Below are 25,775 nucleotides of genomic sequence, written 5' to 3' on the forward strand. Positions count from 1 at the left end.
ATTTGATTGATGAAATACTAACAGTAAACACTAAAATGTAATCAATAAAACTAACTGTTCTTTTGAAGTCTGTATAGATCAATGCTGAAAGAACATAAATAAACACAAAAATATTAGGTAGCAGAACAGTTTTCTACATTGATATAAAAGACATGTTTCTTCAGCATCAATACAAAATATTAAAATAATTTCTAAATGATCATGGGATACCGATACCTTCTAAAAATTCAACTTCGCCATCACAGTAACAAATCCCATTTTAAAAGAATAAAATGGGAAAAACTATTAAAACTATTGCTTTCTCTGTAATTTAAATTAACTAAATACTGTGCGCAGTTTAAGAAAGAGAGACTTGAAAAAAATTAATTAACATAAATTTATTCTTACCAACCTAATACTTGAATGAAAATTTTACACAGCATAATTAAACATTAAAAATCTGTAGTTTCAAATTACTCACCTTAGTTGGTGACCTGGTGGTGGAAAAAGTCAAGAATATGAATACCGTTTGAAATAACTGAGAAATAATCATACTCCAAAGTTAAATGCTGAAAGTGTTACAATTCATGGCATGGGGGATAGTTTTCAAACAGCAAGCAGGCATTATGCAATAATTGAAAACAAAACACTACTGTACTGCAACTCTTTTCAAGGTTTTCTAGAAAGTATAAACAACCCAAAGTAAATCTAAGTTATACAATTCCAAATTATTATTTAAAATTCATTTAATATCCACATCTGGCATGCATTGGGAAACATGAGGTATTCAGTTACAATGCAAGTCGCATGACATGGAAATGAAAAGAACCTAAAATCGATCAATTCATATTGAGCAATCGATCAATTCTGGGCTGCCACTGTTATTACGTTAAGTTCAGTCTGGTTCAGTTCGCACAGAGGGAACTTAATTATAAAACTTGACCACAAAGAATCCATTCTATAGAAAGAGGGAACACGTCAGCATTTTAAAATGCTGAAAATGAAAAGTTCAACCATCAGTCTATAGAACTGCGAACACCACAAAGATGACAAAACCACCATTACAGTACACAAATTTAATCATGTTCACATACAAGTGAATTCTGACAAACGTTATTTAAAAATACTTACTCGTCACTGTTAAAATAAGGAAAGGAGGAATAATATTACTCTTAATAATAAAAGTAGACATTTATTAACAGTAGACAACAGAGACTTCATTTATCACCCAATGCTATTTAATAGACTTTAACAACTTACACTTTTTTCCCCTCGAGCGTGTTAAGATGTGTCTCCAGAGATTCCAGAAGACTCTCAGGGGCCTACAAAGTCACAAAACAATGCATTGTTTAAGCGACCTACCAAAGAATGTTTCAGAATGAAGACAAGCTGCTCATTTTAAATAAAGACATCTAGAGGAAAAAACAGATCACTCTAGTAGAGTCTAGAGAGTCTATCTAAAAACAACTAATGTTCAATAAATGTAAATACTGTATATACCAGTTCATTATTACTAACACTTTAGACTTTAGAATTTACAACAAAAAAAAGTGTATTTTTTTCTTAATAAACTCTTACTCCTTATTGTTGGTAAGGCTGTAGTGGATATGAGCTATGAGGATTAAACAATCTAAATGACTCTCATGCATTAAATGTGCTTTTTAAAGTACGAATGGACATATGCTAGTAATATGCATGCCGATAAGAAATTGTATAAATATTCTCAGATCCAAAGTGTTACCAACTCGTTTAGGTAAGGTTTTTAAAGAGTTCTCCCCACTGGTTTGGATGCAGAGCACAATGCTTTAGTCTCAGTGGGGCCCACAATGCACTGCAGCAAGCTCACTCATGCATTCAGGCACAACAGAGAGATTCAGAGCACATTATTGGTTAGACATGCCACATAATCGCAGGTGGGTGTACCTCATGGGTAAAAAATGTCATGCAGTTACAGCTAAATAGGCCAAACAAATCAAAAATACTCAAAATTATGGGCAAATTTAAGAGACTATTCGAAAACTCTTTCAAAATATTCTCACAATAATATTCTTGCAACATTACTCAAACAGTGACATCTAGCTCATTGATTTCAGCAAAACATTGATTTGTATTTGTCTGATTGATTTGGTTTGATATAACACGTATTAAAAAATAAATCTGTTTCCCAGTTAGTGCATCCGACCAATCAGAATCATGTTCTCTAAAAGATTATGAATATACATGACATGTCTTAAGCTGTTAATCAATATAGTGTGTGATAATACACACAGTAATTCCTGCAGTGGCAGTTAAACCAATCCTTCAGGGCAATTACACCAGGGTCCTATCAGAAAGATTAGTGGCTCTGAGAATTGGGAATTGAGCTGAAGCGCTGGTCAAAAACAACATTACACAAAACCTCAGGCGAACCCTCACCATTCTTCATCTCTTCTTCAATTCTCTCGGTTTTATACACACACTTACACACTCATAATGAAGATTAATTTGCATGCAATTAGTCCATTAATAACTATTTGCTCATCAACGTAGAAAACAGTGACCCTTAAACTGTTTGCTGTTAAAATGTGTGCAGTTAAATCTTATAAAATACTCTAGTGCTTCTTTAGCTTGTTTGAAAAATGTTTGGTGTGACTCAAATACTTAACAGAGTGATTTAAAACATTCTAATTACAGTGAGAGTTGCATCAAGTCTGAGATTAATGAATAGAAACAAGGAAATTCTTTATTTAAACTCATATTTCAGCATGCGTTCATCATAAAGAGTCTGCAATTTAACAATTCTGTTTGGTGGTGTATACTGCAATATGCACAACTATGCAAAGATTTATGATTTATCAACTTGCAAAATGCAGGTATCAATTTACTTGAAGAGATAGTTCAACCAAAACTGAAATTTCTGTCATCGTTGACTCACCCTTTAATGTTCACAAATCTATTTGAGTTGTTAAGAACAAAATAAGCTATTTTGAAAAATTTTGGAAATGATAACTTCCATTGAATTCAATAGTATTTGTTTTTCTTACTATGAACGTCAATAGTTACAAATGTCTTCTTTTTTTGTCTTAGTGTCTAACGTTCTTCAAAATGTCTTTTGTGTTTGACAAAAAAAAGACACCCATAAACATTTGAAATCACTTGACGGTGAGTACATAGTGAGCATTTTTTTTATTTTGGGTTAAACTATCTCTTTGAGTCCTTTAAATAGCATTTAAGTGAAAAGCAAGAAATAAATGGTGTGAGAGCATTAATACATCCTGTGGAAATGAATCAAATTTGTTGAGTTACACGGCTATGCATCCCAGGCCAAAACCCAATTACAACCACTGCCAAAACCAGTACCCAGGCAGTCATGCACGTCTCCCTCCAGCTCGTCCTGAACTCCGCAGCTGATCCAGAGTATCTGTAAAAGGCAACCATCCTGCCCTGACATGACGCACAGCATGCTTTCAGAGCAAGCCTCCCTGTTTCTGCCAGCATGAAAAACTCTCCTAATGTCATAACAGAGCTTCCACAACCATACCGTGTCGAATATAACTATGCTTTCAAAAGGTGTTGGCATTTTCCATGAATAAAGAACAAAAACACTGTCTTTTTAAAAAGAAATTAAACAATTACAATAGCAAAAGTTTAAAAGTATTCATAATAAAGCTTCCTATTTCATAGTTTCATATATAGTATTAAACTGCTTTAACTGTAATAAACAGCAGTTGTCATGTCAACTAGAACTAGAAGCAAGACATTTAAAAGTTAATAATAACTTAATTATGAGTTTATACACCCAGTAGGCTCACAATGTCATAAGACGTTAATATTAGGTGAGATTTAGGTCTTGACGTCATGTAACTAACATGACAACGCTATTTTGATGTCCAATAATGACGTCAAATGACGTTGATATTTGGTTGTCTTTAGGTTGTGTTTAAAGGTGACCAAAATCCAATGTTTGATAAACATCTGATAAACGTCAAAGTTGTAACGTCCACACAACGTTAAGCTGTAGCATTATTAGACATTGATATTTGGTTGATTTTAGGTTGGACATTGGACATTTCCAAACAAAATGCAACGTCCCCACAACATTGGGGTACAACGTCAACTGACTTCATATTGACATGCTGTAACTGCTGGGCGTTTATAATTTATAATATTAGTATAAAATTCAGTGCTGCATGTGTGTTTAATATACAGTATATAAAGAAATCATAAAGAAAGGCAAGCTGAAGACCATTCATCTTTTCATTTCTAATCTGTCTTGTGGGGAGAATTTTTTGTGGACATATTCTGACTGAGAAAATTACAGCTATGCTTGTTTGCATCAAATTTACCAAACTGTTCCCAACACCAAATTTAATAACACTTCAAAAAAAAAACATGATACTTGTACTTCTGATCATAAAAAGTGAAAGGTCACAAAAGTGCTGCATATTCATGGAACAGCCTGTTCTTTTCATGCTGGCACAACTCAGTTAAACAATCCATAAGGAAGTAATTGCTTAAAATGGTCCAAATGATTGCGGAAACTCTGTTCTTAGCAATTCTTCAGCTTTTCTGGGATGCAAATGTGGCTGCAGCTTAAATTCTCGTCTCAGACAGCAAGCATCGCTGCTACTCTGCTCATGATCCTTCAGTCACATCCAAGTTCGCTCTGAAATGAGATTTGGTGTGCAGTTTATTTAATGAGCGCTAATGAGGATTGACTTTTGCTCTCTCCTGAGCTGCAGGATTCCCAAAAGTGGAAAGCACCACACGCTACTCACACTCTCAGCCTGTGTGATCATTCTGCACCGCTGAAATAAGAAGATAGGTACAAAATCTGTCAGTCAGCCAATAGGCACGGGACAGAATGGATCCATGGAGCAAACATCCCTCTTGACGAATGCCCAGTCATGAGAGAAGAATGACCTCTTAGTGTAGTGCATGGATATCAATGATTGGCCCAATGATAACAACCCCTCGACTGACTAAAACGGCTGGAATTTGAAAGCTATGACACATGCAACACATGTTTAAACAACACCACAACACTGACATGCTATGTTAGTACGAATGTGAACCGTGTTGGCTTCATGAGAAATGAACAGAAAAGGCGGAAAATGCTGCTTTAAAGAAGTCTTACCTGCGTAAGCTCTGGAATATCATTTTTGTCAATTCCCACTTGCTGTTAAGATAAAAAAGGATTATTTCACTGTGAAAAATGGTGGGTTCCACACAATTCAGTCATATTCTCTCAACACAAATCAATTAATGCCGAGTTCAGACTGCATGATTTTAGCCCCGATTTTGACTCGCCAACAGTTTTTGTCAACAAATGCCTGAAATCACAGGCATATCAGTACTCGTTTACGCGAGTAGCAATCACACAGTGTGAACTATCAAAGACGCGATCTGAGAGAACCGCAGATGAATATGCTAAATATCTGGACCTGTTTGCGATTTAAATCATGCCGTATGAAATGTGTTCTGATTGGAAATAACATCGGCGATCACCTACAGCTAATGAGAGAGCAGCATCCACTAGTAAGGGAATCTGCAGGCCAGCAGGAGGTTGGGGGAGAAGTTAAAAGGGTTTCTTTTTGGTCTATTCAGACCCAAGCAATGGTTGAAAAACTAGCGGAAATTTGTCAAGAGCACCTGTGTCTGTTTAACATGTCTGAGCAAATATCACAAGTGGGTTGAAAAAGAAAAAAGTTTAGGATGGCTATTTCCCTTCCTTAATCCTAAGACCAGGTGAGGAAATTAAGTATATTTTCTACCCCACTAAAGGCTTCTTTCTCATTATGTAGTTAATAACAAAAGATATACCACGTGACCTTGCAATGTTTTCAAGTCACTTCTCGCATGTGTTTGGTTGTGAGACGTAGTTTGTGGACCAAGACAAAGTTGTCTTCCTATTCTAAAGTCATGCGATCCATCTTGAAGTGTAAACAAAGAAGTGACGAAATGCTACCCCAGATAGTCATGCAGTGTGAAAACATCGGTGACACGACTACTTTGAAAATCGTGCAGTCTGAACTCGGCATAAGTTACATATTTAAGTTGAATAAACATAAAACAATTAAGTTGTCCCAAAAAACCTCATGGATTGTGTTCATTTTGCTCATTTTAAATAAGTAGTTTGATCAAACAACAAATATCCTTTTTTTGGGTGCATATGAGATACTTTTTATAATTGCTTTATATACATGTATATGTAATTGTTTTATCGGCTAATTTATAATTGAAACAAAGACATAAAATGCATCACCTCAGCAATCTTCAGGAACTCTGACACTCTGGTCATTCGTGTCAAGAATCTTTTATAGATTTCCAACGCATCTTTGCATTGTCCTTTCTTCATCTGGAAAAATTTCTCTAAACACAAACAATGAAATTATTAAGTCATGCAGTGAAATCAGACGACACGAAAACCACTTCAACATGACAAACTTCAAAAACTTGCCTAGGAGATTAATGATGCCATCATTGTAGCAGGCGTACAACTTGATCAGATCCTTGAAGAGCAGCAGGAAGGCGGCATTGATCACCCCATTGACAAGATCTTTTGGATGAACCTGAAATAACAAAGCAAGGAAGTAGTAGGCAAGTCCCCAGCTGTCAAAATTGACTGAATGAAAAGGCACACTGTCCAATTTGTCAAAATATCCTTAAACGTCTTGTGTATTACAAAATTGTGTCCTAATTTTAACTGTGCCAGCATGAGGTGTAAATAGAGCCTGTAATGATGACAATGAGCAGACTCACATCAAACTCCAGCAGAGCATCAATCTGACTCTGCAGCGTGGGCATGCCTTTCAAGAGCTTATCAGGAGTCATTGTTCTCATCACACCATCAGCACTGTAAAATAATCACGTGCACACATATTCACAGTTAAGAAAATGTCATTTATAAAAGAACAATATTACAGAGAAGAATCTCAGATGTGCCATGATTCTTGGTATGTGCGTGTTATGTAAATTCAGTTATTGTTTACTCACCCTCAAGTTGTTTCAAACACATAAGACTTTTATTTATAAGAAGGTATTTTAATGAATCATGAAAAATATTTTGCTCTTCTACTGAAATGTTTAAAGCTTTAAAATGTTCAGAAAAATAATGTAAACATAAGAACTCGCCCCTCCAGTAGTTTAATTCCAATTCGAGTGTACTTTTTGTATGCCAAAAATAGTATAAATGTCATCTTTATGAATTAAATATATGAGCAGTAGAAATGGGTTGCTACATGTGAGTTTATTTGTTACATATGAAGTTTTAAGTAGATTATTCTCTTGTCTTATTCATTTAAATGGTGCAGCATTTTCACAATACATGAGCCTAAAAAATAAGAGTTCATAAGTGTTTATTACTGATTAGAACAACGTTACGAATGAATCTCTTGTAAATGAATGTTAGATATGTACTATAGAAGTTAAACTAAGCCTATAATAACTGTTTGAAAGACTTCCAATAAAGAGTTTAATGCAAAATGATTAATTACTTTTATTTTCTGAACAATTTGAAGCTCAAAATTTTGTTTCTTTAGTGGAGCAAAAAGAGTTAAAATGATAAGAGTATATCCAGGGTATCTGTAGATTTCATCAAGTCAAATGTAACAGTTTTTAAGACCTTTTAAAACCATTATGAATGAAATTCAGACTTATAACTTAAGGATTTTTACTTAGTTTTGTTTACATTCTTGTGTACACCCTTTTTAATATAACTTTTCTTTGACAAGCTTTAAAAACCATAATAAACTAAATGTACAACAGTCTGTCCAGGTCAGTGTCCTCACCACATATGGTCTAACACATGGAGAACTTACAAATGTTATTGTGAAGAAGATAATTAAAAGCTTTTTCGTTTAAAACCCCGTGGACAACCTGATATCAGTCCAACACCACAGTTACTGTAATGTTTGTGGGTCAGGAAAACTGGGCACAATAGATTCACAAGCTTTAAGACATACAAAATATATTGGACATAGTGATGAGTTATTGTGCAATGTCACAAGGATATGTTTTTTAAAAACTGTTGAATCATACCTAAACATCAGCAAACAACTTTTTGAATAACAACAGGAATCAGTCCAAGGCACTCGAAAAATGTGGAAAATTTAAAAAGCCTTTATTCACATGGCTAAATCTTTTTGAATAGTTAGCCATGATCTGCCATGTGTTTTGCATGAAGCAGTTTGTCAATTTATAATCTATAGATTCTTTACTTTGTGTACAAGGCCTAAGTTTGCCAAAATGCATTTTGCATTCTGTAATGCCCCATTTTACTAATCAAAGCTCTTGTGGGCACACACACACACACATACACAGTAGTATCAAGGGAACAGGGAACCTAATGAAAATAACTGCTTTTCAATAGAAGCATCACAAGGCTCTTTTATGTGACTAGAGGTTGTCCTTGATTTCCCAGCATCCCACTCAAATCTGTTACTGCTCGGTAGCGCTCCAATGCACTAAGCACATTTGTTAACTCAGAGTACAGCCATGTAGTGAAGATTCATTTACCCTTTCTTCACTCGGCCAAAGTCAAAGGCCATCTGTCTGTAGGCAAATGCCTTCTCGTTTAGATACCTGCTGTAGCGCCTGATAAACGTCGACATGTCGTAACCTGAAAGAACAAGCCTTAATGAATACAAAAAATATTCACATTTTAACTTGTCTAAATTTACTTATTTAAGAGCAGTGTAAACAATTAAGATTGGTTTGAAAGTGCTTTCATCTTCCCGAAATAATACTTACCATGAGAGCCAGTTTTGTCCAAAAAATTACTAAGATTGAATAGGGTGTTCCTGGAAGCCAGGTACTGGATGAATCTCTGAAAAAATAAAATAAAATAAAAAACAAATAAATAAATTAATATAATTATATATTTATAAATTATGCATTCATTATGACATTTTAAGTACACATATTGTGTGTATAATTTATGTAAAATTTTTTACATTAAAATTTTGCAAAAAAATAATAATAAACATAATAAAAAAAATATATATACATACATACACACACACACACACACACACACACACACACACACACACACACACACATATATATATATATATATATATATATATATATATATATATATATATATATATATATATATATACATACATATATATATATAATTTTTGAAACTGCCCTCAATATTTCAAAAAATGCTAACAGCAACTGATTAGAAGTTTAGTGAAGCAAATGAGTTCAAACCCAATATAATCATCTTACAATCACTTAGAACTCACGTTAAAGCTCGGAGTGGGAGTGAAATCCAATATGGAAATAACGGCAGAAGAAAGAACAGTGCACTTGCCACATATAAGCAATAAATTAAGCGGTCATTCCAAACATTTATACAGCCTCGCACATTTAATAAAAATTATAGGCAATCACAAATTGAGCAGTGAACAGGAAATGTTTTGAAAATATTCATTACAATGAGATAACGTTCCTCACATTCCACGGCCCATATGAGTGATTAACTGTAATATATACTATACCAGTACATATACTGTATATACCCGCATTACATAATATCTATGTGTTGATTCTTTTCAGTTGTGCCAATCAGCTCTTAACTGATGTCAGCTGATCAATATATAGACTTGCAGGGAGACAATACTGATGCAGCTAACACTTTTAAACATTAGGTCAAAACTATTACTCGTTTCAAATATCCATGTGTCATAGCCTTGTGTTACACATTCTGTTGACTTCTTCATTCACAATTGGTCTACAACAGTCTAACCACATTTTTTTCTTTAATATCCGTAATACCAAAATAACCAGGAGAATATGTTCCCTCAGACAAAACAGTCTGACAGGTCTCAGTCATAACTGAAAAGCTTTCTTTAATTATCATATTGGAACAGGTGAGTTTATGTACTGTTATGACATGTTTTCCCTTATTGCATATTCAGGAGAATGGAAGGCAAAGCTTTTATCAACACACTGTACTTTGCATAATAACAACATGCATCACTTTTAGTCTTAGACAACTTTGCAAACCTGCTTTAACCAAAACAAGATGAACAAATCATTCTTGTTTTAGTTCAAATGCCAATGCATTCATTCACTCACAGTCCCAGAACAACAGCCGGTCATGAAGTTATCAAATGAAATATTTGACAAATAAATAAATATAAGAAATAAAAATAAACATTCTCAAAATCCAATGCTTTAATTAAACAAGGATGAAAAAAAACTGTTCTTTTAAGATCTTATTTGGAGTTCTTATAAATCTTACATTTACCAAAAAAAACTATACTACTTCAAAAATATTATATCTTTACAATAGAACAGGTTACAATAGAATATAATAAAATAGAATAGAACGGAACAGAACAGAACAGAACAGAACAGAACAGAACAGAACAGAACAGAACAGAATAAATTATAATAGAGAGCATTAAAATGTCAAGATGCTTTTTGGGTAACACTATACACACAAAAAAATAACTCATTGGATGAACTCTTATTAATTGAGGGCAGGATTTACATCCAATAAATTTGTTTAGCACCAACTAAAAAAATATTTACTCTGCAACATGATTTTATCAAATAAAAATTTAAATACATTTGTATTTTTATTTATCTCAAAGATCTGATATTATCATGCATGTATGATGTGTTGTACATTTCGAAGTCTCTTAGTTTTATTTTAAGTTATCCTAAATTCACTTAAAGAGAAAATTTTTTAACCATATTTCGTGAGTTACATATACAGTTAAATTTAGGACAGTTATTGCTCACCGAGCAAAGCAACAAACTGCATTTTTGCTCATTTTAAAATTAAAAATTAATTTCGCTAATTAGGCTGCAACACCCAAAGCATGGGTGCTTTTGCAAGGTGATATTCTCATAACTCTTCTAAATCTTCAAACCAAAGTGAAGATTAAATGCTAACAAGTATTTCAAATAACTTTTATTTCTATTAAACACCTAACATTACTTTTATTGTCAACATTTTCTTCTCTTAATTCAATCCCATGCAAAGCGTGCTGGAAACTACACATCCCCTAACCAGGTAGTTGGACCAACACAATTCCTTCATGTTGTCCCAACACAAAACACTTAATTTAACTCAATGGTTTACAAATTTAAGTGAACTGAACATAAACAAATAAATTAGCCGAAGAAATTACAAGAATTGTGTTGTTTCAGCTCATCTAAAACAGGTAGTTTGAAAAAGCAGCAGTAATCATTGTTTTGAGTGTACTAATGTTCTAATACAGACATTATTAACAAAACATTTATTACAAAATGTATTAATCTCTGTTAAGTTTAGTTAATGAAAACAGACATAGCGATCTTCCGATATAAAATGAATAGAATACAACACAGAAAGTGTCTGTGTAAGAAAGTGCAGGACAACTCACAGTAAAACTAGCTTAAAACTAAACAGACCAGACCTCAAAGTTTCCAAATAGTAGTGTACAATAATATATGGCATTCTTAAAATATTTGTGTGAGAATTAATGGTCACACTTTACAATAAGGTTCATTATTTAATGTTAATTAATGCATTTACTAACATGAACAAACAATGAACAATACATTTACTACCGTATTTATTCATGTTAGTAAACGTTAGTTAATGAAAATACTGTAGTTCATTGTTAGTTTGTTAACTCATGGTGCATTAACTAATGTTAACAAGCATGGACTTGGATGTTAATAATGCATTAGTAAATGTTTAATTATGATTAATAAATGCTGTACAAGTGTTGTTCATGATTAGTTCATGTTAGTAAATGCATTAACTAATGAACCTTATTGTAAAGTGTTACCAAATTAATTAATTCACAACATCAAGAACTTCTCTACAAACCTCCAGCAATTTTATCCCATAGTGACACCTAACCACTTGCATTTTAGTCACCTGATTTTTTAGGACGTACTCATATTTATTCGATTATCATTTCAAGCTCCATTTCTGAATTTCTATCAGTTCCCCCTTGAGCCCCCAGCTTCTTCACCCTCATTCAGTTTATCATCCATTCTTCTCGCACTGTATCTCATTCTGCCTTCCATTGCCATCTGCCTTTTCACTCTTCAATGTCTCTGTCACTGCACAGCACCAGCCTTGACTGAAAGAGTAAACTGTGCTTTCAAAAAGAGATGTGTGTGTGTGTGTGTGTGTGTGTGTGTGTGTGTGTGTGTGTGTGTGTGTGTGTGTGTGTGTGTGTGTGTGTGTGTGTGTGTGTGTGTGTGTGTTGGAGAGCATCTGCCCGCCTGTCTGTCTCTGCTCCTATTGTGAGTGGGATGGGTGTGATAACGGTGATAAGTGGAAGAGAGAGAGCTTAGAGTGCAATAGGTGGTCAGCTGTGGAGATCAGCCTCTCGGAAAAATGGCAAAATTTAATGTTTAAAGTCTTCACAGCTGTTTGTTTTACTGTTTTAGCAATGCTGTTGAGATGGTTAAATATTATGCAGTGCCTGCAGTCTTTCGGCGACGCAAATGTCTGCAGCCAAAGCCAGAATCAATAAAAAAGGCCTTTTTAGACTATATTTTAAATTGAATTTGTGAATCATTTAATCTATTCTGACTTGAAATAGAAATTATGTCTCATGTTAGTGAAGAACTGTTTATAAACAACTTCAACAATTGATACTTTTACCTATTAAGAGAGAATGGGGCTTGTTGTCATCTACACTACTGCTCAAAGGTTTGAGGTCTTAAAGTAATGTGGCTCATTACATTGAAAGCCATAACGCTATCAGCAGACAAATGTGTATTTTTATTGTTATCGTTATCTGCCTTGTATTGTTCTACAGTAAGGCTGGGCAATTTGGCCTAAAATATAAATCTCGATTTATTGAACATTTTAACTCAATTACAATTAATGAACGATTATTTTTATTTATTTTAATTGTTTTGCCATCATAGTTCACTGACAGGTTTTGTGCAGTAAATATGCTCAGTTGTCCACATATTACAAGTGAAAGATTTCTGAATGAAAGGTGCATTACTTGACTTTAAAATTACTGAAGGAAACACACACTATTTACTATCTTTGATTCTTTATTGAACATCAAAGTTGAACCACTGAAATTAAACACATTACCTAAAACCAACAGTCACTTTTTTTTTTATAAAAAAGTGAAAATAAATAACTTGCAATTTTTTAAACAAAATATCTTTTTGAATGTTTTTTAAGCTTTTTAAATGATTTTCATGTTAAAAGTAGAAAATAAGCAGCATCTTTTCTAAATAAATTAGTACTTCTATATCTTGTAAATAATATTTAAAGTAATATTTAAAATGCATGCTTTCTCCGCTTTTTCTCTCAGTTTTTTTTTTTTTTTACAATACCTTAATGTAGAAGTAGCTCAAACTCGCTCATTCAGAAGCAGGAACTGTCAGACGTGCAACAACTTTAATCATAAGATAAACACAAAACAAAAGTCTCAATATGGAGTTCCTCCATGAGACTCGACACTTTTTCGCCTGTTTCACACCGCAAGCGTCAGCGGCGCGTGAGCAGAGCGTGCGCAGCGCGTATGTCGAGCAGAAGCAGCACGCAGGCGTTTGCCTTTCACACCAGCTGCGTCTGCAGCGCGCAGCTTTTCGGCAGCTGCTGCAGAGATCAACCTATCTCTGTCTATTCTATCTAGTTACCTATGTCTCTCTATATACAAATACACTTTTTAAACTTTTTATCTGCACCAAGGCCTGCGGAAGATCCCTCCTATGCTGTTTCTTTAACCTGCAAATCTTTATTTTACAAATATTATAGATCAAACAGTACTGTATGCTTCTCAAGCTCTATGAGTGTCTACTACAGTCAGAAGACAATCGCCTGTGATATCATGTCATTTGTTTTTTGATCGTCAGGTTGCTGTAGGCCTAGTTATAATAATATTTATACAAAATAGTTATAATGAGATTTATACATGATAAAAGTAGTGTTACTTTCTCCGCTTCAGTGATGTACAGCAGCAGAATAACAGCTTATTAATTCATGCTCGTGCAGAGGATGAGAGGGACAAAAGTAATTAATGCATGTCATTCTTTTACTTATTTTCGTGTTGTCAGGTTCACAGTGCAAACAGCTCCTGGTCGGAATAACTCGAGTGAACATAAAACAAAGCCGATTAAAACTTTCTTCCTCTGCTCAGCTGCACAGAACACAGCGAGCTCACATAATCCAGCATGCGTGCCGAACAACACTACACACAAAACACTTCGCTATGGACTACAACTCCCCTACATAATCTATTTCCTCTCTCCTGAAACATAGCGTGCAACTTAAGCAAAACTGATACTAAAATTGTTTTACATTTGGTCTTGTAGTTCGGGCCTAAATAAAAGTTATTTATTTAATCGTTTAAGTTCATTTGATTGACTATATATAAATCATTTGACATTATTAATGCATTTATTGGGTAAAATTGCTACTTTTTACTGTCATTCAATGTGTTTTGGTCATTATCAATGCACTGTCACTTTAATTGAGTGTGAGCAGCGCAGCAAAAATAGACCCAGCGCCGAAACTATCGCTGCACTTCTGCTTCAGCGACGCTCACGCCTCGTGCTGACGCGCTGCTGCTGCGTGCGGTATGAAAGCTCTAAACTGTTAACATGGACGCCGAAAAAACACGCGCTGCTCACGCGCTGCTGACGCTTGCGGTGTGAAACAGCCTTTAAACACACGCTCAACAGGCTCACGCCTCTCTCTCAGCCCCGCCCAAACTCATCAATAATACCAATCTAACCAATCATCATCATTGCAACAAGTAGTTACATTTTTTTGAGAGGCGCGACTCAACATGCGGTAGGGAAAGTAATTGAAAAAAATCAACCTGGAAAAAATTTGATTGATTATTGGTCGTGAACGTCGATTTCGATAACTTTTTGATTAATTGCCTAGCCATATTCTACAGTTACGTTGCTTTTTGTTTGTGTATTCAGGTTCAGAAAGTTTTATATGAAGGTTTGTATTTATGTGTCTTTATATTGGCTAACATTTTATTTAACATTGTTAACATTTGTTATTATTTATTTCCTTAGAATATGTTTTCATATTCTGATTCCAATGCGCATGGGCGCCTTTAGGGGCGAGGGTGGGGGTGTTAGGACGATACCACTTCCAACCACAATGTGATGCTATCATATTGTCATTCTGGCATTATATAAAGAGTTGCATAAAAGGCTCTAAAAATTACAATATATTTAAATATATCGTACAACAAAATATAGATATTATGACAGGCCTAATCATATCTGTCAAAATGTTCATATCGGTGCATATCTATTGAAAAGATTAATTAAAGATTATGAAAGTTTTTCAGATCAACCTGGCTGCATTTAGTAGAGCAAAACTTGATTCAAACTCTTATTACACAGTTAAATAATAGTAGAAAACTAAATATATATTTCAAATAGCAACTTATATAGAGATTAACCCAATGTAGTCATTTCAATTTTGGAATAACATGTCTATACTGAAACTTAAAAAAAAATAAAGACATATAACAAAGACAAAATAAACATAAAACATATTTTATACACACATCTGTACACACACCAAGGATTTAGCTTAGCAATATGCACCACAAACAACTTTCCATAACCATACCTCTGATGCTTTGATTCATAATAATCATTTTTAATCATAATATTGCGACGTTGTTTACCCCACTGCAGGTAACAACAGTTTACTTCTCACCTCATTGCCATGGACCATCAGGTGGTGAGTGGCGACCAAAGCCTTGAAGACCACAATCCAGCTTGCATTTCCTGCTCTTTCAAACAAGGTATCGGCCATCTGAGGAATATTGACATTGGATTCCTGGGTTGCCTGAATCAAGTCTGTGTGGGAACATGAAAATTAAAAGATCAGTGCTTATCTAGATCTTTAATGTGTTGACTTACTTAGTAGCTCCTCAATACTATATTATGGTATACTAGAAAAACGTTGTCAGCACACACACACCAGGATATCAGGTTACACACATTGGGTCTTACTTTTTTTGACCTGTGCTTACTGTGCAAGCATGTCAAAGTGTTCTCTCTTAAAATACATTTAAGTTCAAACGTGGGAATTTATTCATTTGTAATTTCTTTGTGAGGTTAAAAATAAATTATGTTAAGTTTAAGGCTCAGTAATGCTGATATGAAAGGAACAGAAGAGGTGATTAATTTTACAGCCATGCCAAAACGCTGAATAATGCAGTGTGATGGGAACTGACAAAACCACTCATTTGACTTGTCATTCAGTGTGACATCTGACAATACTCTAAAATATGCTAAAGGAGAGCAATATAAACATAGGTGGAAAGTGAAGTTGAATAAATAGACAAAGACAGGCAGATAGACAGATGGTTAAAAAGATAGTCAAGTTTATCAGGTATGTAGTATTATTTACATTTTTATTATTCTACACTTACATCTTATGTTACCTGAGTGTTATGTTTTGTTTGTTTGCATTTCATACTTGAATGTTTTTTTCTTCAGAGTCATGAGAGAATTTACAAATAAAGTTAATTGTAGACATTTGATTGCTATTTTAAGCACTGGGACGATTAGATTAGGACTTAATGAAGTCAACAAAATTGGACCCAGTTATTCCCTTGTTTTGCTTTTAGCTCATAATTAGCCTTTGCAGATTCTGACTTTTTTATTTACTCTGTCAAGAAAAGGGATTTATTGTATCTTTTTGTTGTAAAGAGCTTTTGTCACTTTAAAAGCTAATACATGTACATTTCTTCTGTATTTGGCACATTTTCATTGTCGTTCAGTTCAGTCTGACATTATGACAGCTAAAATCACAGTGTGACATGGGAGCCATATTTTTGCAGTCTGACATGCAACAATCGTTTAGGATTATTAAAAATCGCACAGTTCAAGCCGGGGTTTACCTTTAGGTTTCAAACAAGCCTAAAAGACTCAATTTGTTTCATCAAGTGTGCTTAACTGGGGTTAAAAGGTAAACTGTGCAGAGCTATGGCCCTTCAGGAACTGAGTTTGAAACTCCTACTTTAGATTGTAAACCAGACAGACAGATAGACAGACAGACAGATAAAATACAAATATTATGAATTCATATATTTAAATAACATTTTAAATGCATAATGCATAGTCAGCACAGTAAGACAGTAAGGCAGGAGAATTATTCAACGGATAGTACAATTGACATATAAGCAGATATTTCTCTTCTGTTTGTGCCTCTCTTTCTCTTATACTTTCACACACACACTATCGGCATCTGTCACAAAGAAAATCATGACAGAGCAGCCAGCATTCCTCTTGCAGACACAATACACCATCCATCCTTCAACACAAATCAGCACACACTGACACCACACAACAGCGCCTTATTCAGATATTATTTTTAAATATTAACAAACACAGTAAGCAATAATATAATACTTAGATTTCATAGAATAGAATAGAATAGAATAGAATAGAATAGAATAGAATAGAAAATGAAAAACCCTACATAGGATTATACAATGATTAACAGAACATGATGCAAATTCTACAACGATTTGCTGCCTCTGCTTTTAATAAACAGGAGATAATATATTAAAAAGTGAAATAGGGTATAAATTCACCAGGGGGCTTAGGAATGCAGTCACCTTGACTGAAAGAGGAAGGCTATATACACATTCATGTACAAGATGAGATTACATAACCAGAGTCCACACAATACCCACTAAAAGGCTTAACACTTTTACATTATCCTATTTAAAGCACAACATTACTGCCTAATTGAATGAAAGAAAAAGTCAGAACTACACTGATGACACCTGAATTATAAATTCTTTTTGTCATAATATTACATTGCTACTTGTAGGGCCCTACGATTTCCACGAAATGAAAAATGCAGACATTATTGCAGATTCCATTCATAAAGCAATAAGATGACTTATCCCCCGTAAACAATATTGAAAATCTGTTCAACAATAAACCAAAATGGCTTATTTAAAAGCTAGGTAATAAAGCAGATGTGCCCAGCTTCATTAACTTTTGTTTGTCACATTGGAAGTGTTGATTTTACTTTATCAATGCATCAAGAACATCTACTGTACCATACAAGGAACAGGGACATTTTTATACTCGTTGAAGGCTAAACAAGGAAACTATAAAGCCTATGCATAAAACCATTTACAATTACATTGTAATAAAAGTGTGAGCTGGGTCAGATGATTTCAGATGAAACAGTATGTCTGACTTAGCCTTAACTTTCTGAATTATTTACAGATGGTGATCAAAGGTTGGAGTTGGAGAGTGAGATATAAAGCTTCTCACAGACTTTATTTTACATATACAGCAAGAGTGCTTACATATGCACAAATTCCACCATAACGAAACAACTGTTAACACCTTGCTAAGAGAAAATGCCACACAGAAAACACAAATAGTATTAGACCGCCACAGTCAAACTGAGAAGCAACTGACTGCAAGAAAACCTACCCTGCAACCTCTTTGCTCCACAGCTATTATCGAGCGCCAACCAGACCCACGGGCCACTTTCACTGTTCAATAATAGGAGCAATATACAGTATACTATCAGTGGCACATCCATCACCCTTATGTTTTCCTCTTCTGGTGAAACTTTCCAGGGATTATTTTGTGCTTATGATCTTCTATCCAGTCCCTTAAACTTAACTTCCTTTGACCTTTACAGCCTGTCAAAGTTGAAATCAAAATTTGATTCCACACAGGCTGATTTTTATTAAATAAATCATTCATTCATTCATTTTCCTTCAACTTAATCCATTTATTCATCTGGGGTCGCAACAGTGGAACGAACCGCCAACTTATCTAGCATATGTGTTACACAGTGGATGCCTTTCCAGCCGCACACCAGACCTGGGAAATATCCATACACACTCATTCACACACATATGGCCAATTTAGTTTATTCAATTCACCTATAGCTCATGTCTTGGGACTGTGGGGGAAACCGGAGCACCCAGAGGAAACCCAAGTGAACATGGGAAAAACATGCAAACTCCACACAGAAATGCCAGCCAGGACTTGAACCAGCGACCTTCTTGCTGTAAGACGACAGTGCTAACCCCTAAGCCACCATGTTGCCACTGATAAAATTTCACGATAAATGTATGTTGTTGTTATTTCTTCTTCTTACACCCCCAAAAATATTTCAAGAAAACTTAATTTAATATTTATTTTTAATAAATACTTATAAATAATTTGAAATACAAAAAACATTAATCAATAAAAAATATTTTTTGATTCCATAAAAGATACTCAATATTATTATTATTATTATTATAACCTTTATTTTTACCACCAGGAAAGGCACATTGAGATTAAAAATCTCTTTTACAAAAGCGTCCTGGCCAAGGCTAGGTAGTATGCATGTCACATGGGTCTAACAGACAACAAACAAAAAACAATTGACAGTTAACATGAATAACACATTGACAAAACTATTCAAAACATCCACAAGCCTGTATTTCAATTTCTAAACCATTTATACTCTTTTTAAAAGCATTTAGTGAAACCAATTTTTTTAACTGTAACTTTGTGGATAATTATGCAAAAGGTGCTGCATATTTAAAAACCTTTTTTCCCATCTCAGTCTGCACTTTAGGAACAGACAGTAAATAAATATCTTGTGACCGAAGGCCATTGCTAAGCACAAGTTTTTTTTACAATGTAATTCTGGAGATATCATGATCATAAACTCAATATAGATTTTTGCAAACAAAGATTTGTCAATGCTTGAACCTACGAATGAAATAACTGATCGATTTGCTGTATTTAGCTTAACCGTCCTTAGGTGGCTCGCCAATATTAGATGACTCTAATACATAAAATAAGTAAGCTGATCAAAGTTCTTAAGGAGAGAAGACTGAGACAATAAATAGAACAGTTCCTCGACATTGATGTTAACTTGTCTTCTTCAAGTAACCCAAAGTACTGTCTGTGATACACTACATTATAACAAGGAGATGACCCCTGCAGAGATTACCCAACTAATTTGGTTGGGTCACATCTCTTGACTTCCTGTAGACCATTTGGTTCACACCTTTTCAGATTCAAATACTTGTTTGCATATGAAACTAGTCATGCAGTCTATCATAACTATTATTATTTAATTGGCCTTTACAGGACAAACAGATCAATAAACGCAAGGCAATAAATTAATTTCTGTTACTTGTAAAAAAATACATTGATTTTATTACAATTACAACAACTGAAGTCAGAATTAATAAAATGACAAAGACTATTAAAAATATTTTTTTAAAACAAAGAAAATAAATCAAACTCTTAAAATACAAAATAATTAATTTACTTTTCATTTACCTGTGATTCAATAATCATTTAGTTTCACTTTAACTAAAAGTAAAAAACAATTAATAAGAAACAATTAATTAACCTGCTGAGGTGACATTTTACTCTCAGTGCTGTGATGGAAGGTCATCTGCTGTCTAAAACAATTGCCAGACAAATTGCCGGTTCATTCCACGGTGGCGATCTCTGATAAAGCAGTTAATAAGTCGAAGGAATTACAAAGGCATTTACACCCTGACCATAATTTCCAGGGTGAAGTAACTGCATCATGCATATTAATGCACACAGAGAGCACCTCATCAGGCAGCGGAATTACGTATCACACCATGTGCGCCGTTTTCACTCTCATTTTCACTCCTTTAAATACACAAGTAGGAGGAGAGACAGACACGCTGAAAGCGCCTGTTTCCTGGCAACTGCAGCTTTGAGTCTGAAGTCAGGAAACCAGGTCTGCTTTGTTGAATATTAACACACACTGCAACATTTAATTAAGCAATGTCCTCAGCCACAAAGAGACAAGAGGAGTTAAAAGCCAGTTAACGGCGAGTGTCCTCCTAGCATAACAGCTGAAAAGTGTACAAGAAAATCCACTTTACGTCATCTGTAAGCATGAGCACACACACACACACACACACACACACACACACACACACACACACACACACACACACACACACACTTAACACAGGCTGTGACTCAATACAATGTTGCTTTTGAACTTAATAAAAACACTTTCGTTTGAAAAGTAGATCATTCAAAGGGAGGATAATGTTTATGCATAAAAAAAATCATAAACCGTATTAGTATCATGCATTGTATACAGTTCTTTTGATTGTATTTTTATCAGTCCTACATAGAAAATTTGTTTTCACATAATTTAATTATGTATTATTTAAAATACGTTAAATGACAAGATGACTAACTTATTGATAACTCATTTTAACAAATTTATTGATAAACTTTAGCCATTTAAATAAGAACAGTCTTAAAAGTGAATTGTTAACAAAATAATAATAGTACTAAATAATGTATTATAAACTATTTAAACTTTTTTAAATAACAAAAAAAAATGTAAATAAAACATGTATATTTGTAAAAGAAGGAAAAGGTTCACTTTAGTATTTCACAAATAAATTTACATATATATATATATATATATATATATATATATATATATATATATATATATATATATATATATATATATATATATATATTCAAAGCAAATTTAATGCAAATACTATGCTTAATTTAAATATTTTTGTGAAAATAAATATAAAAAATATGGTTTAAATAAAAAAACTATATATATTTTTTTAACATTTATATTTATCCTGTACCTAACAAAATATATAAAGAATAAATATATTTATACATTTGATTATATATTAATTGACAAAAGTTCTTGGTGACAAATTGGCAAAACCTTTTGATTTAAGTAAAACAGTAAACTGCAAATGGAACACAATCTCATGGCAGTTTGTAACTTTTTGATTTAGTGGCTAATTCATATGAATTCGTACACTCTCATTTATATAATTTAATACGTTTTTGCTTATCCCTCAATGACGGTTGGGTTTAGGGGTTGGGTTGCGTGACATGCATCCTTTTTAAAACTGTACATTTTTGTACGACTGAACTTGTACGAATTTATATGAATTAGCCACTAAACTGACAAAACGTAAAATAGTTACGTTTCCTCATGAGATCAGGCTGGCAAATGTTTAAAAAATTCTATTTTGTTAGTTCTCACTGGTTTGCTAGTCTCTGTTTCATGTGTTTATTGTCATGTTCATTGATTTACTCACTTCCCATGTTCCCATGCAATCAATTGAACAAATTTAAACACACCAAGAGAAACAAACATGCACAAGACAAGAGCAAACCTGATAACAATTCACAAGGCCACAACTTTTCAAAATAAAAGACAACACATGCGCGAACATAATAATATGATTCATATACAAATTATTTTTTTTGCAATACTCTATAAATACCTTTATTGTGCTCTCTTGTCCCAAAAGAATCATTCTCTATGTACTCTATCTGCCATTATAACAGCCAATTCTCCTAGATTTGTGTGTTCTTGAGTATATTATTAACAGCATGTTATATAATAGCTGCTCTGAGTCCCATTGCAAATGTACACAATGAATGTGTAGCCAGCTTGAAATTTCATGTTAATCTTAGAAAGCGAAATTGCATTACGCTCACCAATCTGCATTTACAACAAGGAATTAAAACCCAAAATGCCAGAACTAAGCAGGGCATTTATGTTGCCATTTTAGACATGTCTTAATATGTTTCTTTTTTCCAGTATTCTCCCTGTCCAATGATCCAACCAGTTTTTACAAAAATTACTATATAAAATGTCTGCCATGCAAACTGATGATTATGCAGGATTTAAGAGTAGAGTGACAGCTGAATCGCTGTGCTGAATGTGTGTGTTTTGAGAGCAAAAAACAGCCGTATTCTGCTGCACATGAATGGAGCATGAAAACCTCTTTATTTATAGTCTTCTCCCTGGAGCAAAAAAAAAAAAAGCTGAGAGATTGCCCATGTGCCCTCACTGGCAAGCAGTGCGGCGACACAGCATCCAAGGAGAAACCAGTGTAAACCAGCCTGCATGAGAGAGTATCTTCCTTTCAATGGTGCAGATGCGATCGTGAGTTATAACCATTTCAATAGCATCCTGATTGAACAATCGTTTACAAAACCTGACTTCTAAGACTAATATTTTCAATTAAATCACACTCAACTTACAGTGTAAAAACAGCTTTAGGGCAACAATTTTGAAAATGAGGATAATCATTGTTCTGCAACCAAAAGAAAAATCATAAAATGCCAATAGCCTCTTTTCTACTAGGACTGCACGATATTGTAAAAATCTAATATTGCAATATTCAGTTTTTCTGCGATATATAGTGATATGAATACAATTTTACCAGAAATAAAGAAATGAATTTCCATGGGTGTTAATCATGTATAAAAATAATAAACAAATTGAAAGCAAAAATAATTACAATAAAGTAACAAAAAAAGTAAAATAAACCATGCCTAATGGTTTTCAAGAGGGTCAAACAGTATTCAGGCACGAAAATTGAATAATGAAGTGTAAATAACACTGTATAGTCTTTATTGTATTCATTTATTAAAATAATTTCTCATTAAAGTTACAAACATACTTTTTTGAGCCTGAATGCTTTAAACCAGGGGTGTCCAAACTCGGTCCTGGAGGGCCGGTGTCCTGCAACCCCAAACTAGACACACCTGAACCAGCTAATCAAGCTCTTTCTAGGTATACTAGAAACTTCCAGGCAGGTGTGTTGAAGGATGTTGGAACTAAACTATGCAGAACACCAGCCATCCAGGACCAAGTTTGGACAACCCTGCTTTAGTTTAAACTCTCTTGAAATGCCTTTAAAACCCATACAAATGATAAACTTTCACTCTGTTATTGTTATACTTTGCAATGACTCCACGAATGACTCATGTATTCCCAACTGTTGTGCTGATCAACTATAATCTCAACTCATGATTGCATATTGTAACAATACGGATCTTGATTATGGAGTTGAGGACGTTCAGTGTTTTATTCAAAAGAGAATACTCAGGCAGGCAATGGTCAACACCGGAGCAAAGCAGGAGCATGCAGGCCATCCAAAAGAGTAGCCAGGGTCACAGGCAAATAGATCAGTTCAGGCGGCAAACAGCATACAACAATTAACAAGGTGAGCTTCAGAAAACAAGGCAAGGCAAGACAATGGAGCAATTCGAAATGTTACAAGGTTAAACAAGACTAAATCAAGATGTGCGTGACCGCTGTATTTAAAGTCCATGTAATCAGTTCGTAAAGATCCACTGGCTGTGTGAGTGTGTAATCAATGGAATGAGAAACCGGTGTGTGTGAGCAGTGCATGACTGGATATATAGTCCATGTAACAGCCGATTTGTAGTTCTTTAGTGATCTGCGTTTTTACCAGCAATCTGCAAGGATTAGATTGCTGGTGATTGTGACACGGCAAAGCAGGTAGGTAGTAGGTAGGTAGGTAGTGCTGTCGCCTCACAGCAAGAAGGTCGCTGGGTCGCTGGGTCGGGCCTCGGCTCAGTTGGCGTTTCAGTGTGGAGTTTAAATGTTCTCCTTGCGTTCGAGTGGGTTTCCTCCGAGTGCTCCGGTTTCCCCCACAGTCTAAAGACAAGCGGTACAGGTGAATTGGGTAAGCTAAATTGTCCATAGTGTATGAGTGTGTGTGTGAATGTGTGTGTGGATGATTCCCAGAGATGGGTTGCGGCTGGAAGGGCCTCCGCTGCGTAAAAACTTGCTGGATAAGTTGACAGTTCATTCCGCTGTGGTGACCCCAGATTAATAAACGGACTAAGCCGACAAGAAAATGAATGAATGAATGATTGTGACACATTTCCTGCAATGCGGCTATTGCGGACAAACACATTGCGATATACTGTGCAGCCCTATTTTTCTATATTACTCTTGATATTGCATAATGTGGTAAAGTGTGTCAGTTTTTGCAATTTTAGCAATGAAAGCATTAAAGTCAAATATTAATCAAGATGGATAAAATTAAGCCACATGCCATGGTAGATTCAATAGTATAATATCAGCACTGTTTTACTTTATCCTTTATCCAAAATATCCTTTTGAAGTCCCACAAAAAAAGGACTAAGGTCATCGATCTGTCATTCAAAATGCATGTTTTTGTTGAAAAACTTAATAGGAGCAACAGACTTGATATTTATTATTGTTAGATTTTTAGATTTTTAATATGGTTAGTTTTTGGTCCTGGTTTCAGGCATGTGCTGTTACTAATATACATACAAAAAAAAAATCGTCGACGCCAACAGCCTAGTGGTAAAGTGTGCCAACATATAGCACTGAAGTGCTTGCAGCAACCCGAGTTCGATTCCTGGCTCGAGGCCCTTTGCCATTCCTTCCCCCTCTCTCTGCTCCCCATGTATTCCTGTCTTAACTCCACTATCCTACATATTAAAGGTGAAAAAACCCTAAAAAATATTATTATAAAAAAATTAATCTATAAATATAAAAATATTTTCCAAAGTAAAAACTAATATACTAAAATCTGTCATTTTAAACTGCTCAATTGAATCACTTCTGAATGACATATCCAAAGGTGTCTAACACTGACTGGCTACTCTGAAACAAGTCGAGAACTAAAATGGATTACGAACATGTCTTAACAACAGATAAACATGAATGTGCTGTTATAATCTCAGTGCTGTATTTTACCCCCATCTAATCGCCAGTCCCATCCTAACCCCATTCCCCCTTTAGAAAACCTAATCTCAGTTTCCAGCCTGACATGTGTAATCTCAATCTGTCCCTGTCCGACTTCCCCTCCAACACTTTCCATCCTCCTGTGTGGCCTAATAGTTAATAGCAGAGCTGTTCCAGGTCCTTGCACCCTGCTCTGTCTCTTAAAGGCTCCTGGGGGTCCAGCAGACAGATTACACATGAAACACATCCCGCATTGCCTTATTCATGACACAGCGGTGTATTA

The 25,775-nt window shown here is 34.5% G+C and overlaps 1 protein-coding gene and 1 long non-coding RNA gene across 14 annotated transcripts in view; one reads left to right on the forward strand and one right to left on the reverse strand.

Annotated features, from left to right (window-relative positions):
* snap91a (synaptosome associated protein 91a) overlaps positions 1–25,775 on the reverse strand; it is a 54,577-nt gene that overhangs the window by 20,145 nt on the left and 8,657 nt on the right. For 5 of the 13 annotated variants that reach the window (XM_087286083.1, XM_087286082.1, XM_087286081.1 and 2 more), the window contains exons 2-9: positions 15,641–15,783; positions 8,710–8,785; positions 8,476–8,578; positions 6,721–6,814; positions 6,419–6,530; positions 6,224–6,330; positions 5,096–5,137; positions 1,227–1,301 (exon numbers count right to left, since the gene is read on the reverse strand). Coding sequence is in view for 7 of the 13 variants with exons in the window: in NM_001443239.1 (NP_001430168.1) it covers positions 461–473; positions 1,111–1,116; positions 1,240–1,301; positions 5,096–5,137; positions 6,224–6,330; positions 6,419–6,530; positions 6,721–6,814; positions 8,476–8,578; positions 8,710–8,785; positions 15,641–15,783 (758 nt within the window). In the remaining 6 variants the exon portion in view is untranslated. 13 annotated transcript variants of the gene reach the window in all.
* LOC147840338 (uncharacterized) lies at positions 12,849–14,862 on the forward strand. Its single transcript, XR_015511672.1, has 2 exons — positions 12,849–13,437; positions 14,635–14,862. It is a non-coding gene; the product is annotated as an uncharacterized LOC147840338 (long non-coding RNA).

This window comes from Danio rerio, chromosome 16 (genome assembly GCF_052040795.2).
Source record: "Danio rerio strain M-AB ecotype USA chromosome 16, GRCz13ab, whole genome shotgun sequence".
Classification (NCBI taxonomy): domain Eukaryota; kingdom Metazoa; phylum Chordata; class Actinopteri; order Cypriniformes; family Danionidae; genus Danio; species Danio rerio.